Source organism: Agelaius tricolor, unplaced genomic scaffold (genome assembly GCF_023055355.1).
Source record: "Agelaius tricolor isolate 1412-34295 unplaced genomic scaffold, bAgeTri1.0.p SCAF_1, whole genome shotgun sequence".
Classification (NCBI taxonomy): Eukaryota; Metazoa; Chordata; class Aves; order Passeriformes; family Icteridae; genus Agelaius; species Agelaius tricolor.
This window is the reverse complement of record NW_027269261.1, coordinates 79409940-79429220: the sequence shown is the minus strand read 5'-3', so window position 1 is coordinate 79429220 and position 19281 is coordinate 79409940. Positions and strand designations below refer to the sequence as shown.

General features: G+C 37.5%; 1 protein-coding gene across 3 annotated transcripts in view; it reads left to right on the top strand.

Moving 5' to 3' along the window:
• Positions 1-19281, top strand: part of GREB1 (growth regulating estrogen receptor binding 1) — an 87581-nt gene that overhangs the window by 43447 nt on the left and 24853 nt on the right. For all 3 annotated transcript variants that reach the window (XM_071440717.1, XM_071440699.1, XM_071440708.1), the window contains exons 5-21: positions 1058-1240; positions 1527-1670; positions 2965-3090; positions 5011-5133; positions 6044-6181; positions 6349-6534; positions 7047-7397; positions 8106-8234; positions 9808-9933; positions 10385-10582; positions 10673-10853; positions 12333-12525; positions 13112-13248; positions 14358-14697; positions 16298-16413; positions 17113-17312; positions 19041-19130. In XM_071440717.1, the coding sequence (XP_071296818.1) occupies positions 1058-1240; positions 1527-1670; positions 2965-3090; positions 5011-5133; positions 6044-6181; positions 6349-6534; positions 7047-7397; positions 8106-8234; positions 9808-9933; positions 10385-10582; positions 10673-10853; positions 12333-12525; positions 13112-13248; positions 14358-14697; positions 16298-16413; positions 17113-17312; positions 19041-19130 (2961 nt within the window). The remainder of the gene's footprint in view (positions 1-1057; positions 1241-1526; positions 1671-2964; positions 3091-5010; positions 5134-6043; positions 6182-6348; positions 6535-7046; positions 7398-8105; positions 8235-9807; positions 9934-10384; positions 10583-10672; positions 10854-12332; positions 12526-13111; positions 13249-14357; positions 14698-16297; positions 16414-17112; positions 17313-19040; positions 19131-19281) is intronic.

Here is a 19281-nt window from a genome sequence, read left to right as displayed (position 1 = left end):
AATTTCCATGGGGAAGATTATCTTTTAATTGCTCAGTATAGGATGATAATAATAATAATAATAATAATAATAATAATAATAATAATAATAATAAGTATTTTCAGACAGTTGCATTAGTCTGATGAAGATGAAAATATCTTAAGAAATACTTTGTAAAATGGACAAAAGAAAGAAGACTCTTAAGGCAGCTGTGGGAGCAATGCCCTTTATTTCTGATGTTAATGACATCAGCACATGAGCCCCTTGTTGAGGCCCAGGCTGTGTATCTCAGAATGAGAGGAAATGGCAGTATCCCTGGAAATGCCCCATCAAGCCTGAGTACAAAAAGCTTTACGGGGAAGGACTGTGTCTCTGTTGTGTCTATAAAGTTGCAGACACTTTGTTCCTGTAATCATAAATAGTTTCAACTGCTGTGAAGTGCTGACACAGTTCAGCCATAATTTGACAAAGCTATTTTAAATTAATAGCCCAGGAATGCTTTAGTAGTTTCTCCTCTCTAAAACAGTGTCTGTAGTAGGAACTTGATACTTCAATATGTTTAGATTTATCTAAATATAGTAGGTTAAATATACTTAATTTCTTGAGACTTAATTGCATGTTTCATTGAATTGAGTGAAGTGAAATTCAGTGAAATTGAATGATATGTCAGGGAAAACTGAAAGAGAAGTGAAGTATGTACGTACTGTGGTGCTGAATATGGCTGGGGTTAAGCAATTGACTCAGAGCTCTTCAGTCAGACACTTTTCACAGATAGGTAATAAATAGGAACTGTGATATTTTTCTATGGGAGAAAATGAAAAATACAGCCCATTTTATTTGTTTTTTAAATGTGTGGCTGTGTTTTTGCAGTCTGTTATCTGAAGTGCAATACACTTTCTGTACAAAGTGCAAATACATTTTTGAGGAAAATGGTAATAAAAATTTCACTCTGTGAAAAAAAACCAACCAAAAACCCCAAACCTAAATACAGCCTTTCCTCTGGAAAGAGTCATGTTTGAATGTTATTAATAGTGACCCACCTATCTCACTGGATTATGTATATTGTTTATTTTATCAGGCTTCTCTGGCAATTGCGTTGGCTGTGGCAAGAAGGGTTTCTGCTACTTTACAGAATTCTCAAATCACATTAATCTTAAACTGACCACTCAGCCCAAGAAACAGAAACACTTAAAGTATTATCTGGTCAGGAATGCACAGGGAGCTCTGACCAAAGGATCTGTAATCTGCTGGAAAGGGGCAGGTAAGATAATGAAGCTGTCTTCCTCGAGCTCTGGTTTTCATCACCCAAGCTTAGCTATTATGGGGTCTGGTGTCTGTGTAAAGCCTAAGAGAGATCCTTTGAAAGACTCCCTAAAGCCAGGTGACTGCTGGAGCAGCTGTAAAAGCCATTGTCTGACCCAATATGAGCCTGGCATGTCTGAAGATGGTCTGTCATTCCAAGTGCTGTAGCCTCCAAGCAGTTCATGTGTGAAATTATCAGAAAGATAAAGAAAGTTTTGTGTTTTTTTTTTTTTTTTTTTGTTAAGAGTTCAGAGGCCGGCAGTCTTCAACCAGTACCTGCTCAAGCACCTTGTTCCAATTTCCAGAAAGCTCAGGCCTCTCAGGAAGCACCTCCAGTGAGCCTCTCCCACCTGCAAATCCCAGTGCTCCAGCTGGGACTCAGCAAACAGGTACCTCTTGGAAGGAAAACACGCTGGGGTTCCACTTCACTTAACTCTTCTGTGCTTGGTGTATTTGGGTACTTGTACTTGTATGAAAGCAAAGACAAACAAACAAGTGAGCACATTGCCTAATAAAACAAGTTGAATAGAATTAGAGATCTGTTACAAACAAAGAAAGCAATTATTCCTTGAAGGCTTCTTGCTGTTCATTTTCTCACGTCACGTTTATGTAAAAAAGGTTAGCAAGTAGTAAATAGGTATTCTGCAGTTTACTCACAGTTGAACCAAACCAAAATGTTTAAAAAAGCCTTTATTTCTGAAGTGTTTTTCCAGCTGCCACTTGTCTGGTCACAGATGACAACTGTTACAGGATCCAGTGTAATTTTAGCTGTTTTTATCTGATCCAGTCTATTTTATGCTATGACTAGAATCCTTTTCAAAACAGACAGTATATGGGCATCAGCTTAAAAGCTTGTGAATTTTTTCTTCTGCTGAGAAAAGTGACTTTAATATTAAAAAACAAACTAATGGTTAGTATCTGTAACTTTCTTTGTATTAAAAATTCTTTTTCTGACCTTTACTTTTCTATTAACTTGACATAAATGAAATGTGATAGATGACAGAGGCTAGAGTGATCCCTCTGAGCTTCTTATAATGAAAACAGCTCTTTAGTGTCTTGTGACTATTACAGGTTTTTCCTGGGTTTTTACACAGGGGAGCTAAGCAGGGCATCTGTAGTGGTTATATTCTTTATTCTCTGTGTGAGATAGAAGTCTGTTAAATAGTTGTGATCTGGAATACTGGTGCCCTTCCAGAAAAAAATCATCAATCTCTTTATGATAACAGATTGCCTTTTTTTCCCTCAGATTTTACAAAAAAAGCTACATTAATTACAAGCATATTAGGCTTGAGAATGCCTCCCCCTTTTTTCTTTATTTTTTTTTTTTTTTAATGCAGCATAGTTCAAAAAATCTTAGAGAAACATTGGGATGGAGGCTTAGTAAATTTTAAACATGTCTCTTTTGCCTGGTTCTTGAGTAAACTTTATGTAAGAGCCAGGGTCATGCAAAGAAGTTGCAGCTTCTGACATATGCATTTAATTGAAGAGTCAGATTTTGCCCAGGCACTTAATTGGGAGTGGGAGGTCAGAAGTGGATTGTTTCATTCAGCATTGTATTCACTCTTGAGCAGATCCCAATGGCTCTATGTAAGTAAATGATGAAATGATTGGTTTGTTATATCAGCTGAGGATCTTGACATAGAAATGTTTAATGTGAACACTTTGGGTTTTTTTCCTTGTCAGCTGCAGCCGTAGATCACACCCCTTCAACAGCTGCATTCAGCTCAGCAGTTTATAATGGCAAGGAATCACCTAAACAACAGTTGATGAAAAATAACCTGTCTGCTCTGACAAGACCTTCAGTTTTAGGTATTTGTATGGATTTGTTGTTTAATAACCCTAAACTCTATGTGTATAACAGAAGCATTGAACAAATTATATCATGATTGTAATTTCCTGAATGAATAGAAATTACCATTCCCTTCCAAGTCCTTTCTGACCACAATACCATTTTCTTCTTCAATACCATTTGATATTAATTTCCAGGGAAAAAAATTCTTTAGATGTTTTCAGCCACAGTTTTGTTACAGTTCATAATATTAGCTGGATGTTTTCCTCATATTTACAGTTCATTAATTTAATAGAGACACAGACCAGATTCTGAATCCAGGTTCCTAAGGAATGTGTCTGTTTGCATCGATTTCACCAACAGATTCTGTGAAGGGAATTAAGGAATTTTTATAAGTAATCACTCATAAGATGATTCTTATTGCAGTTCCTATTGAACTGTTGCAGTTCACCTTGGGATGGAGAGCTAGACTTTGTCAACCAGCTCCAAATTCAATAAATTGTCCTCACTATAGCATTATTATTAGGATTTTTGTTAATTGTTTTCTGTCCCAAACTGTGTCACTGGCTTGTATAAGGAAGAAAATTAGTTTTCACTGTGGCTAGAAACAAACTATAGCTCTATTTTAGGATAAGTCTTCCCAAGTTTCCCTGCTGGCATCACAGACAAATTCTCCTTCTCTGCCCATTCAGGCTCTTAATCTCTTTTTTCCATGCAGCAGCACATTATTGCTAATTCATTTCAGAAGGATTTATTTCACATATCAACATATCTGCACGAAAGAGCACAGCACTGTCAAATAAAAAATCCTTTGTATTGCTCTAAGTATCTTGTGACCTTGTTCCAGGCAATGCCAGGAAACCAAGTGAAAGGGTGAGCAGCAAAATGGCCAAAGGCTGCCCTCGCGTGGCGAAAGTGTCAGGGACAAAGTCACTGGAAATCTGTGTCTGAGGGCCTGCAAGAGAACCATCTTCTTCTAGATCTGAAGGCCTGGGGTTTATCTTTAATTTTAATACATTTTTCAAAATTAAACCCACACTTTTTATATTAAATTCTTATGTTGCCTCGCATTTTATGTGGGACTAATTGTTCTGCCAGGAGGTACAGCCTTGGCAGGGTGAAGCAGTGCTATGACCTCGGTGTAGTCATGTCCAGAAACAGAAATTGCTTCATCCTGCAAGTTTCTGAGCAATTCCTGGAGGACCACTGACTCGAAATAATTGGATATACTTGGTGTTAGTGGAGGCTTATCTTCTAGGAGTTTGCAGGAGTGCACAAGGAGACTCAAGAAAATGATGAAAGAAAATTAAAGAAGTTAGTCATCAGGATCTCCTAGAGAAACTGTGAGAAAATTGCTTTCACAGAAAAAAAAAATTGAAGGTATTTATCAGTAGGAGGAAGGTGTAGAAGTAGTTTGATAGGAGTTAATATGGAATAACAAAAAACCAAAGATGGAATCAGCAAGAAGTGGCAAAAATCCTGTAAATGGGAAAATTGTTGAAAAGAACTCAGATGTTTATTACTATTACTCTGAAACCCTTGGGAATATTATTTTTCAGTAAGTTACATGTAACACTGTGTCATGTGTTCAGAAATAAAAGGAGCAAAATGCCCACAGTCTTGACTTCAAAATATTAATACTTTAAAGTATTCTTAGTATGTCTCTTACTGTACTTATAATGTATTTTTCTTAGTAGAGAGAAAGCATTGGTATAAGATAAGGAAAATCTGGATAATAAGGAGTTCTCTGCACTGGAAATTTCCAAGAAATTTAATCAGGACAAAACAAAGTAAAATAAACAACACAAAATTATTATATTCATAGACTTGATCTTTTCTACTACCATACTCATTGAATACATTCAGTTTATCAAAATATATTGAATTACCATGCACAAACCTGTATACATTTTATTCTAATATTTCTCTGAAACATTTAGGCACATTAACAAATTCAGGGCCTCCAAAAAAGCGCCATAAAGGTTGGTCACCAGAATCTCCATCATCCACTGAAACTTGGAACTTGCAGCTCAATCCACAGGCTTCAAACAGAATTAAAAATGGTAAGCTATATCCAAAGTAATGATTTTGTCTCATTATTCAGAAAATAATGGGGGGAAAGAGGCATTATTTTAAAGACACATGCAGATTCATATGAGAGATTTCTCTGTGCTCACCTTGATGCTTTATTTCCATTGATTTTGAGGCTCTGAGCCTGACTCTCCTTAGGTTCTAATCACGGAGTCATTAACAAATCCCAACCGATACCTGGGTCCATTTTTAGACACCAAAATGCCTTTGGAATATTGAAATTAGTATAAAAACTCAGGTACATAATAGCAGTACCATTCATTGTTTTAATTATTTGTCATAATATTTGTGGCACTTGGATTGTATAGTCCAGCTACAGACAAGAGTGACATGCAGTGAAATAAACCCAGTTTCCCCAAAATATTTTCTTTTAATGTACTATTTTTTTTTATATTAAAATTACTATAAAGAAGTTATGCCTGAGCAAATATTGAATCATGTGTTTTTCTTTCTTCTTGTAGCAATAAAAACTGTTTAGAATGAGTAAAACTAAATATATCACATAGAACTCACAAATCATAGCTATACATGTAATCACAACTACACAATATCACATAGATCTCTCTATTTATGCATTCATACCTGGAACTGTTTATTTATAAACATTTATAAACATTTATAAACAATTTATAAACAATTTATAAACATTTCAAAATCTTTAGATGCATATGTGTTGTCCAGTGTTGCAATGACATAATTAGTCCTCCAAGACACTGAGCATAACAGTGTGGGTTGTAGTAACAGGTCATGAGCTGCTTGATGGAGCCACAAAAAGCAGTTTATGCTGATAGCAGATGTGGGTGTGAGATGATGCTGGATAACTTCTCTTTGAGGAAATCCTTACCAGACCTAACTCCAGTAATAATTTGTCTAAAATCTCAGATGGAGGAAGCCTGTCATCTTTACCACATTCTGCTTTGGTGGGACCAGCCTCCTCTCCAATGGTGGGCTCGGGAGAACCAGTCTCAGTTCCTGACAACTTGCTGAAAATCTGTAAAGCAAAACCAGTAATTTTTAAAGGTAAATCCCTCAACCTCACAACAAGGCCTCTATTTTTTGCAAGAGATGTAAAAATATATCCCACTCCTAAACAGTATCCATTTCAAGAGTGTGACTATTAAAACTGTTTAATGTACATATGAAAAATGACAAAATTAATGTAATGTGTACATGCATTTATTTTGTAGGTCATGGAAACTTTCCATATCTCTGTGGGAACATTAATGATGTGATAGTGAGTCCTTTGCTGTATACCTGTTACAGAAATTCACAGTCTTTATCTAGAGCATATGAACAATATGGTGCATCCACAATACAGCCTATTTCTGAGGAAATGCAGCTGTTACTGACTGTCTACTACCTTGTTCAACTAGGTAAGATTGTTCTACATCTAGGCAGACTACTTGAATGTATTACATGCAGGCAAATTATAAGGGGAATATTAGGGCAGACCAGTACTAAATATGAGTTTTTGATAATACAATATGAAACTATTTCATTCATGGTTATGGAACAAAATGAAGTGACTATGTTTTGAAGGCCAGACAGATTGAGTTATAAACATACAAAGTTTATTTTCCGCATCTGGGACCTCAGCAATGAAAATTAAAGTTCTTGCAGACAATCTGTGGTTTAGAAGTATGCTGAGACAGGCAGCACTCAACCTCTTAAATATTTCTAATTACTGGTACTCAGGTTCAAATTAGGGCAGCTTTATGAGTATCACAAAGGCGTTTCAAAATGAGAAATTTGCTTTACATCTGCAAAAGGCAACAGAGTCATGCATGCAGAAATCTGAAACATTTTTTTTTTAAAGATGTTTTTAACTCAACTGTTCTGTTTAATTGTTTCATAATCTTTCCCTCTTATTATTATTTTTTTTTAGCTGCAGACCAGGTCCCCTTGATTGAGGATTTGGAGCAGATATTCATGCGCTCCTGGCGGGAGTCGCACCTGTGTGAAATCCGTCAGTACCAGCAGGCTGTTCCCCAGCCCTTCCCCCAGCTGCCCAGCCCCATCACCCCGGTGACCTCAGCCCAGCTGCCCTGGCTGGCAGGGCTGGCAGCCAGCTCCTGCAATGACAGTGTCCATATCATTGAGTGCAGCTACTCCCTGGCAGAAGGGCTTTCTGAAATGTTTAAGCTCCTCATGGAAGGAAAGTTAACAAAGACAAACTATGTGGTGATCATATGTGCCAGTAGGAACCGAGCCATTGACTCCTGCATTGTGATAACAGGTAATATCCCAAGGATCTATCTCTTTGCAAACCAGAGCAGTTCAGCACTGTGAGGGGTTTGGTTGGAGTTCCAGTGAGTTGCCTCACAAAGCAGAGCTTTGGCCAACCAGTCATGGTCTTTGATGAAGCCAAGCTGACCCTGCACAGCTGGGTCTTTCCCCAGCCACCTTCTGCCTGTGTTGCCCATTTTTTCACCAAAGCATCTCAGCCAACAAGGCTGCAAACAAGAAATAGTGAGTTCCAGCACGCACAGTGCATAAAGCTCTCCTGCTCTGTGCAATATTACTGCAGGGAACCTTTCCTTAGCTTCTAAAAGATGGTCTTTCAATGTCATTCCCTTCAACAACCTGCTCACAATTAAATAAATTATCTGAATGGCCATTCAAAGATTCAATGTGATTGTAAGATAGTTGGCAATTCCTTTCAATATTATTTAGTCTTTTTTATATCCTGTATCAATGAATACTTTCCAAACTGGGAATGAAATACAAAGAATTGTAAAACATGAATCTATTTTACATGTGTCTGGTGCATATATGTGTTGGAGATATAAAAGACTCATAAAGACTTATCTCTGCCATTTTTGTATGTGTGGTATTCATTTAGTTGTAGAGTATTTATATTATGACTTAGAAGAACATTCTTAACTAGTTTGAAGAGTTTTTAAAATTCCTTTTTTTTTTTTTTTTTTTTTTTTTTGTCTTTTAGGAAAGTATCAGGCAAGAGTTCTGTCTGAGAGCATGCTCAGTCCTTCAGACTACCAGAAAGAAGTTAACTATCAGCTGGTCACAGGGAAGGTGGAAGCTCTGGGGTCCTTCTTTAGCACACTCTGCCCAGGTACCTAACAAATTGTAAAGAGGCTTGTTTCCAAATCCCTGAAACTTCTAAATATGAGAAAACACCTGTGCTCATTTCCTTACCAGAAGGAAGACGCTATTAGAAATACATGAAAAATGCAGGGAAAAAAAAAAGTTGTGAAAGTACAGTTGAATTGAAATTCCTCCTGAAAGTGTCAGTTTCTAAAATCCATTGGTTTCATAAAAATAGGCCAGCAAACAGCTGAGCATATTATTCTTAGCTATGCAAATCCATCCTTACATTATGTAATTCCATATGCATATGAATGTATAAATTCTTTTACCCTAAGCATTTAGGGCAGAATAGATCAGAGCTATTTTATGAAAGGTGGGATTTGCCCCTTCAACATACCATACTTTAAACCTGATTGTGATGCCTGGGACAGAGAGGAAAATTGCAGAGAGACTGGATCATTTTTTAAGTGAGTGTACTGAGAATTACAACAGGCAGGATTATGTGGGGATAGATCAAGCTGTGTGGAAGGTTAAATCACAACTAGGGCAAATGCAGCATATTTGTCAGGATTAATGAGATGTCACAGTCTTCTTTGCCATTCTCATCATGTTGTTAAATAGATCACAAGAACCCTTCTGAATGTGTCATGATATTTTGAGTGGTCACTTAAGGGAATCTCATTTTCCTTAAATCATCTTGTAGTTATGTATTGTTTATCTTAGTATCTTCAAAGTATGGTTCTCAAAAGCAGAGAACCAAAGAGAGATACAGAGTTCTCTGCAGCTGCTATTGTTTAGCAATATTATTGTTTAGTTGTTATTGTTTAGCTGCTGTGTAGCAGAACAAGTAAATGAGCATCCTAAAAATAGTTGCCACCTATATTCACTGGACTGCTCTGCACAGGACAGGCCCTGCCTTTCTGAGCTCACTGCAGACATGCTCAAACATCTTTTCAACTGCTGAGAAAATACCTGGGGATAGATCAAGCTGTGTGCCTGGGTCAGGCATATTGTACTCTCTGCATAGCTTTCATCTTTTAAGTAAGGCCCTTGCTCTATAGAAATGGGTATGTTTGCAGATATTCAATACTTCAATAAAATACACCTTGCTTGCTTCAGCATTGACTTGTGTTTTTCTTTTGGCTGTATTAGAAATTATTTTTCTTTCTGTCTCTCAAAAATGTTAGTTTTAAAAATGTTTATCAGATTTTTCTCAACTTCCTTGTAATCCTTGTTAATGAACAGTATGGATCCATGGTCTGAACATAAACTAAGCCAGTTTTATGTCATTGTTGTTGCTGGTTTGCATCAAGGCCTTAATGTTAGTTTTCTACCACATTCCATAAATGTCCTAGCTGGTCAGCAGAGAGGGTTTGTCATTCTCTGGTCTGGTTTTCATTTTACTAGTGAAACTCTGTAAAAAGAGATGCAATAGAAAATAACAAGAGGGTTCCTGTATAAAACAGCCAATAAGCCAAGGGCAGGATCGCTAGCAAATATATATATATAAAGTTTTTAAGATCTACAAAACAAAATCAATATGAAATGCAGCTCTTATTAACATGGATATTTATTCCACTGTCCCTTCCATTTGACAGAGGGTGACATTGATCTTTTGTTGGAAAAATTTTATCAAGAAAACCAAGGGCACATCTCTTCATCGCTTTCTGCTTCAGTGAATAAACCAACAGCAGTGAATGGAGCTGGAACAGCTGTGTGTACAAGTAAGTGGGGAGGATGTTCTAAAGAGGTATCAGAGTAGGGCACTGGACACCAAGTTCTGGGTGCACAGTTAGATCTCTCTGGGCAGAGCCCAGAAGGCAAAGGTCCTGAGGCAAACAGCAACTCATGTCTTGGAATATTCAGATTTACACTGATGGATGTTCTGCTTCATTCCACTGGGTGTTACAGTGGTTGAAGCTGTAAGTTGTACTTCTTTGGTAGCAGAATGCTATTGTTTAAATTAACTTTTAGGTCTCAGACACTTTACAGGACCAGTATGTCCAAATGCAGAAAGATTTCTTTGCATATTCTCTATAGATTTTCATAAATGAACTCCTGTAAATAAGCAAAATACTTTAAAGAGTAGATCAGTTATTCTTTGCCAGACTCTTAACATTTTACATTAGATTAGACTTTGGGCATATATCTAAACAGAATTTTGCCTTTTTCCAGGTTATGAGATTGAACGACATGAAATTCGTCCATTCCAGCTAGCAGTGGCTCAGAAATTGCTGTCTCATATTTGCTCAATTGCTGACTCCAGCACTCAAAATCTTGATTTGGGTTCCTTCGAGAAAATTGATTTCTTGATTTGTGTTCCACCCTCCGAAGTGACTTACCAACAGACTTTGTTTCATCTCTGGCACTCAGGTGCTCATTAGTTGGCTTTATTTTAGATTTACACAACATTCTTAGATGTAGTCATATCCAGAAATACTGACACTTGTTCTGTTCTTTTAGGTATATTATTAGAACTTGGATTAGAAAAGGAACACCTTACAAAGCAGAGAGTGGAACAGTATGTTATGAAACTAGATGCAGAAGCCCAAATTAAATTCAAAATCTTTTTACAAAACTCTATGCAGAATCCACACACACTGTTTGTCCTAATCCATGATCATGCACACTGGGATCTAATGAGGTAAGAAAACTGTAACTTGTTTTTAGAGAAATTATTATTATCTGCATTATATCTCAAGATTAGTTTTCAGATTTATCCCTTCCTTCATCTTTCTTTGCAACTTTCTGCTAACTCTGCTTCCCCATGCATTGAATAAACATGTTTTAAACATGTTCATGATTTAGTCTTACCCTGCTTATTATATTGTGCCTCAGTGGAACATTTCAGCTTTTTTGCTCCCCATTCTTATCTACTTTCAGCACAGCTAGTATTTTTTTTGGCTGTTTGTCCTTTGTTCAGTGAAAGTACACAGAGCTCCTGATCCTCTGTTACTATCCTCTGGAATGTAAAATTTGCAAAACCTCAACCCAGTGAGTAGAAAACTAGTGAGCCAACGCTGCTGCCTATTTTTTTAACTGACTAAAAGTTTTGCAGTTATTTTCTATCCAAAATCAGTGACTTGTAAGAATTGAAAGCTTCTGTGGATTCTTAGTGATGCCAGGTAGAGTTCTGAGGGAAAGAGAAAGGTTCCTGTCCAGTGTTTACCAAGTTTCCTATCAGCTCACTCACGTAACTCATTGCTTCCCTCTTCCCTCGCAGAGCTCTGTTTCCATCAATTCTCAACAACCTGCCTGCTGACAAGTGGGGCTGCTTTTGCTGTCTGGTTCTGAGACTCTTGGGGAGGTTGGAAAACATTCTGAACTCCAGAAACACCAACAAATTCCAACTTTGGGATTGTGGTAGTGTTTCTGAAACCAAACACTAGAATCTTGCTTGTGAATGAAGTGAAGTCTTGTCTTTTACACTGGTTAACAATGATGACTTTCAATGAAACTGCATCTGAGGGTTTCCTCTTCAGCTCCCCTGTCTTAGGAACTTACATGGACTTTTACAGCTGTCCCAGACTTTGAGGCATTTATTCATTTATTCCTTGAGTGGTAAAGAAGTACCTGTGTTGCTGCTCAACCCTGTTTTCTGTCTAATAAAGATACATAGGCAGGTAAATGCCAAAAATTCAGTAGTATTAATTTGGGCTGAAATTTTGCTCAGGAGCAAGGAATTGACTGTCAGTATTCTGTGATACTGTGATTTGCTCTAAGAATAACTATTCATTTTTTCTCTTTTTCTATAATCTGTACTTTTCTATCTTGATTTTGTAGGTTAGAATTATCCTTTGTTAAGGGCAGCACTAACAATCAAAGTTACTACAGGACTATGTGTCTATTGGTAACTTCCACGTTAGCTTCCTTTCCTACTTTATCTCCCATATTCTGGTAGCTGCAAGGGATTGGTAATTTGCTAGTTAGAGAGCTTATCAGACTCACCAAAATTTTTACTTGCAGTGAAATAATTTGCATTTTCTTCTCTGCATCAATTTCAGGGTAAAAGAAGAGCCCTAAATTCCTTTAACTTTGATTTCACATCCAGGTTTAAGCTGACAGACACAAATATTCCCTTTTGCTGATCACTTTGGAGAGTTTTGGGTTTCTTTTTTTGCAGTGCTATGCATAGTCTTTATCCTCAAACAGAGCTGTCGACAGGACTTGTTGATAGACTGTTGAACTGCAGGGAGGTGAAAGAGGCACCAAATATTGTGACCCTCCATGTGACTTCCTTCCCCTACGCGCTGCAGACACAGCACACTCATATCAGCCCTTACAATGAGATCCACTGGCCTTCTTCATACAGCAATGTAAGATGGATGCTTTGAGGTGCTTTTCTGAGCTTTTCATGAGTTATTTTCCATTTATGTCCTTAATAAAACAGTGAAGTCCCCATGATTTTTGTAAACAAGAGTGAAGTTTGCATGACATCCTGTTCAGTCTGTGGCAAGTTCATTTTTCCTTTTTTATCCTTTCTAGCTTTCTTTTTCTTTATTCCTTTTATATTTTCCATAAACTTTAGTAGCTCTGCTAAATATATTTGAGCTACATAAATGGAAATCATCTTCAGTTCTGTCTCTATTACATTATTGCATACATATATGTACATACATGGATTTTCTTCATATATATGCATATTTAGTCTATATAGCTGGTCTGTCTGTGTGTATGGATTTATGGGGAGAGATAAAGAAATGAGGAAAAATTGGGTCAAATTTTCATTCTCTCAAAATAGCTAATTCTGTTTCTTTCTCTTCTTGTTTTAATATGTCTGAGTAGATGTATGTTTATTAGAGAATGTGATTGTAAGTATATCAAGATACCAATGGTTAATCACTCATAAATTAATTATTTATAGACTTTATCCTTGTATTTTTATTGCTTCATTTGCTCTAGGGTGTAGATTTATACCATGAAAACAAGAAATACTTTGGCCTGTCAGAATTCATTGAGTCCACCCTCTCTGGACATAGCATTCCACTGCTTCGGTACGACAGCTCTTTTGAAGCAATGGTCATGGCTTTGGGAAAGAGGTATGGGGCCCTCCTTTGTTTAACATGGGAAACCTAGGAAGTCCTTTTTAGGGCCTTGAGTTATTAGCTAGAAGACCATTTTATTTATTTATTTATTTTACTTCTCTCTGTCTTACACATCATTTACATATGCAAGGCATTTCACCTGTTCTAATTTCTCCAATGTATTTAGTATATACTGGGCCTGCAGTGTCATCAGTTGGGGCTGTCTCTTACTATGAGCATAATGCTTAGCCCCATTTACAATGTGTTCTCGTTGTGACCTGTAACTCCTCTATATTGTAATAATCTAACATTGTATCATCACATGATTTTAAATGTGTTATTATTTTTGTCCAATATTATCACTTGCTGGCCCTGGCTGATTTTGATTTTGAGTATACTGCACTTGGAACACAAAGAGAAGTTAGATATATCACTGTGGCAGGTACACATAAATCAGAAATAAAATCTTCACAGCAAGCCATAGTCACAATTCTGAGCAAACCATAGCAAGCACTCTTTACTGTGCACCTGGGTTTCATTTCTGTGAAAATCAGAACACAGGAAGCTGTTGGATATCCATGGATCACCTTTCCATAAACTGGGGATTGAGATAGGGTGTAGCTGGCCTTGGGAAGTTGGAGTGCTCACTGGTTGCTGCCTACATATTCAGTCCTCTTGAACACAAGAGTAAATTGGTTCAGGGCTTCAGTAAGAAAACAAGAGAAACACCCAATCTCTCTCTGCCCCTTGAGAATGGCACACAATGAAGAATACTATTCTTATTGATAAGAAAATGTAATTTTGTTTGATGATATTAGTGAGTGCCTCCGCTAATATTGTGTGATAAACTTTGTAACAGCAGTAAGGTATGGATAAACTAAAGTGATGTAACTTTACTGGACTACTTGCTTGTAAACTTTTGTGAAGAGAAATGATGAGACGACCTCAGTTCTGATTGTGAAATGATGCCTTGCAAATACTCTACAACTGCAATTGATGAGATTCTGTTGTACAGTAGATACAAAGGATTCGTTACAGGAGAAAATCCTGAGTTTACTATATTTTGTAAAAAATAGCTTTTTCACATCACCCTTTAATACTCTTTAATTCACCATTTATTTCAGGTTCCCAAGATTACACAGTGCAGTGATAAGGACTTTTGTCCTCATCCAACACTACTCTGCAGCTATGATGGCAGTGTGTGGTCTTTCTCAGATGAAGAATTACACCTCAGTTGAAACTCTGGAAATCACCCAAAATCTAATAAACTCTTCAAGACAATGTCCTAGTGGCCACGGCCTCATGGTCGTGTTGAGAATTCCATGTATCCCTCTGGCTGCAGTGGCATATGAACGTCTGTATAATGTAAGGGAAAGACTAGCCCTTGAAGATAACTTTGAAATAATCCTGGGAAATCCTAATTCTGGAATCACCATTGGGAAGCACTTTGTGGAACAATTGAAGGTAAATTGCAGAATGGCATGTGCTGGGAAGCTTCCTTAGATGGGTAGGTGGGCAGACTTTACTGGTGACAGTTATAGCCATAAACTGAAGTGTGGAGTCCTAAAGTAAAACCAAAAACTGCAATGAGGAGCATGACTTTTACCTTTTACACATACTGTCTATGACACCTTTCCTGTCCTGCCTATGGTTAATGCTCAGTGAAATATTAACTAATACAGTTAGCACTTGACTTCCAGTAGCAACCCTCAGAAACAGCTGAAATGCTTTTATCTAAAGGGACTGTGAGAAATACATTAAAAAGACAAGTAAAATGTTCAGATTTAGCTGAATTTTCTCACAAAAACATCACAGTGCAAAAAGATTTTAATCAGTGACTAGCTGATTTAAATTGAGTTAAATTATTTTTGTCACCAGCAGGGGACAGGAAGACCGATTTACTTGATCAGTGATGGTAGTTAAGGATCCTAGAGCACTCTGGTGTTCACAGTTTGGGATTTTATGCTTTCTGAATCATGTCTTGGTTTATGGATTAATTTATATCCTTTAAGTCCAGAATCATGAGTCATCTGTTTAAAAAAAAAGTGTCCTTTGCTCTTCATAAAATTACCATCTTCTGATCACCAAAGCAAAAATGTATTTCCTCGAGAATGTTGTAATGTCTATATATGTTATACTGTTTACTCTGTTTGATCCAATTTTTTGATTAAGTCATTTGAGATCCAGAGCCTAATGCTGATCTCATTCTGCTATTAATTAGGCATCACTTACTCTGAAAAATCAGAATTAGTTCTGAGTCACATCCTGATTATGTTCTCTGACATGTATAGAGGGGAACATGAGCAGATGTCAGAGGTGAGTTGTTGTACTGTTGATCATACCATAGATGTTTCTTATCTGTAGATCAGTCTCACAGCAGAAAGGACTGACTGGTGAGTAAAGCAATACAGCCTGAGGCTGAGCAGTCAAACAATATATGGACTTGTCAGATTTCTCATAAAGGTACCAGGAAAACTGATAGCTTTAGGGGAGAGTGGGAGACTCCAGAGGGTTGTAAATAGGGACAGTGCTGTGTGTTGAACACTTCCAGCTTTCTCCTGTTCCTCTAAGGTGAAAAAGTCTCATTTCTAGCTTAGTTTCTTCCTTGGACTCAGACATCCATATATTATCTGCCTCAAGAAGCCTCTGTATTCTCTTCTCTCCCCCAAAACTCCTGCTCAGCTTTACTGTCCATTGTGCCATATTTGCCATATGCCCTGGTCTCAGTGCTGCCTATGCAGGCTGGAACATACTGCCCCAATGTGCTCAGACTAACAGCAGGCAGACTGCTGCCTGTGATGCTCTAGAAACTGTGAGAGCTATCTGTTTTGAATTGGGCTCTGCAGTGTGGCTTCTCTTCCACTGTACAAGTGGGTTATTATAATGGATGATAAAGAATGTCTTTCTGTCTTTTTATTTGATATAGATATATCTCAAATATATATATGTATATATATAAAAACTATTATGTATTATATATATGTATATATATAAAAACTATTATATAGTTACAGATAAGTCCAACATATAGATATATCCAACAGGGTTTCTCTACCTTGTACAGATCTGGCAGAAAATTGAAGATGTAGATTGGAGGCCACAGACCTATTTGGAATTGGAAGGTTTGCCTTGCATATTGATTTTTAGTGGGATGGATCCACAAGGGGAGTCCTTGCCACGGTAAGAAGATCCACTCTTTTCTCAGTGGCAGTGTTTTATCCATTGCTTATCAAATAGTTAAAGATTAACTGTGTGATTACTTGTGTGAGAGGAGAACAGATTTCAGTGTTGATGTGTGCCATTTTTGGGGCAGTTTTTATATCATAAATGCAACCCCATATTATTGATAATAAACTTCTGTTTATACAAAGACATAAATAGCTTCAAAAATATTATGAGTTATCCCAGTTTAGAGGAGAGAATGGGTATGTTAAAGAAAAGAAGTATAGCTGCTTAGGTTTCTTTAGGGTAGCTGAGAAATCTGCTGCTGATGGTTGTATGTATGTGTGCCCCAGGATGTGTGGAGTGCCTTCTGGAATGGCAGCTGGAAGCGAGACAGGATGCCCTGGGGCACTAAATGCTTTTGTATGTTCAACTGAATCCTATTCTGTGTGTGTTAGGTTTAGAATCCAAATGATTATTCTTTTTCTTACGCTGATGCTAATGTTCAGTGCAGTAAATTAAGTTGTGTAATTGGGTTAAGAGAAAGAAAAGTGTATGCACCACAGTGGTAAGCTTATTAAGCACAAAATATTGTGTTCTATCTCATCCCTCATTGAAGCAAATTGTGAAAAAATTCCCCTTTGGCTGTGTTTCTTAAAGAGACAAGGCAGTAGCGTACAGTGAGTTTTCACAGTAGCTCCTCCTGTTTCTCTCCAGATCACTGAGATACTGTGACCTGCGTTTAATAAATTCATCTTCTTTGGTACGGACAAGCCTGGAGCAAGAACTTGGTTTGGCAGCATACTTTGTGAGCTCAGAAATTCACACAGAGAAACCAGTTGTGAATGATGTGTTAGAAAGTGACCCAGAGAAACTAAGCAGTACTGACAATGAAGATGAAGAAATAGCAACAGAAGGTACTTTTTATTACTGGTAATAAAAGAAGCTGTAAAATGAGTGAAAATGATTAGCAAAAGCAGCAATGTAAGGGTGAGGTTTTCTCACTTTAGTCTTACTGAGTGAGCTCTGCTCCTTAGTTTTGTTTCATCTCATTGAACCTCTGTTTCCTCGCCTGCTGCTGATGCATTTTGACTTCTTGCAGTTCTACTGCTGTATCTGTTATCTCTCTGTTTTCTGGCTCCCTCCTGTGTTCCTCCTTTGCCCTGTGTGTTCTGACAGCCACAAAGTGGAGCTCGAGTAGGAGCACCAGGTGACACTGTTCAGAGGACCCTGTGCATCTCCCTCCCCAGCAGGGAAGGGTGAGATTTGCTGTCTGAGAAGCAGCAGCAGCAGTGGCTGCATCCCTACCTTCAGTGGCAGCTCCAACTAAACTGTTCCTGGTGCTACTGAACCTATCCTTACAATGATGTCAGTGATAAAGATTCCTTTCAAGGAAACAGCTGAGTAGTCCCTACCTTGTAAGGTGTTAGATAGTATGGATAGAAAATATATCTCAACATAGAAACTTCTGAGTTCTCCTTGAAAATGCTCATGAATTCAAATTAACAGTGTAGAGTTGGTGAATTCATAATATCTTAAGAAACCAATTGAGAACATACAAATATGTAAAACCCAACAATAATTTACCCATTTTTTTGAGTTATAATTGATGGACATTATCAGTTATTTATTAGTTCTTTACACTTTGTTTACTATCTATTGTGCCTATGGAAAACAAAGGATTTTTATCCCTGTAAAGTATATCTCAAACAACTTGCCTTCATTTCTTTTTCTATGCTATGAGGAGGAAGAAACGCAATTACCTTCCAAGTTCACCTAGGAAGTTCTTACTCACTGAAAATGACAGCAGAACAAGCTGAACAAAAATACTTTCTTTAATCCAATATGGACTCTTCATAGAGGAATGAAATGCCTGAGGTCATACTCAAAGTGTGTTCAAGAGATGCCTGCTTCAGATGTGATGGGTACTCCTTGCAATGAGCAGTTCTGTCCATTTAGTTGAAGTATGCTGAGATTGTATGTGATCTGAGTCAAATGGGCTCCTGTGATATCTAAGGCTGCTCTCCTAGTCCATGAAGTATGGTGTGATCATCCAGAGTCCAGTTCAGAACATGTGGGATAGGCTTACAGTCTAAGTTTGCTGATGGCAGTGCTTATGGCTCAGTTTACCACGTTAACACTGTACAGAAACAATCATTTTAACTTAGGAGCCTGAGCTAGGAATCTCAAGTGAATGATAGCTATCCACCTGAGGATTTTCATCACCAAAAGCTGAGATATAATCTGGCCCTAAAACTGTGTGGGGCAGGAGGTAATTTTATGACATACTGACAAAACAGAGCTTGTTGCCTGCTGGTTTCCCTGACACTGGAATTGTGGGGAATGTAAGACATGGGTTGGAAGAGAAACCATGGTTGAGACAGGCCTAGATATTACCAGCTCCTGGTTCAGCACTGATTTTGTGAAGCTATTGCAGCTCAGCACAGGTAAATTAGACTGTAGGCTGATCCGATATTCTGTGGTGGGAACAGATACTCTCCATACTGGAAACAGTGTCAGGATGAGGAAAAACCCCACACAAACCCTTCTGTACTTCTCCTTACTTTGACAATATTGCTGTGACTTAGAGGCTTACCTAAATTATATTTTGATTTTGTTTTCCCTTACTATCATTCATGAAACAGGTTCTACTTCAGAAAAGAGAAGTCCTATGAAAAGAGAAAGATCACGTTCCCATGACTCTGCATCTTCATCTCTCTCTTCAAAAGCTTCCAGTAAGACCATAAGATCGTCTCTGTTAATTTAAGTTTAGGACATAAAAGAGACCTTAGCTTATTTGATAAATAATAAAAGGCATAAATCACTAAGGTTTTGATCAAGCCTACTTTAATGGGATCACTTAAGATGACTAGAAAATACAGGGAT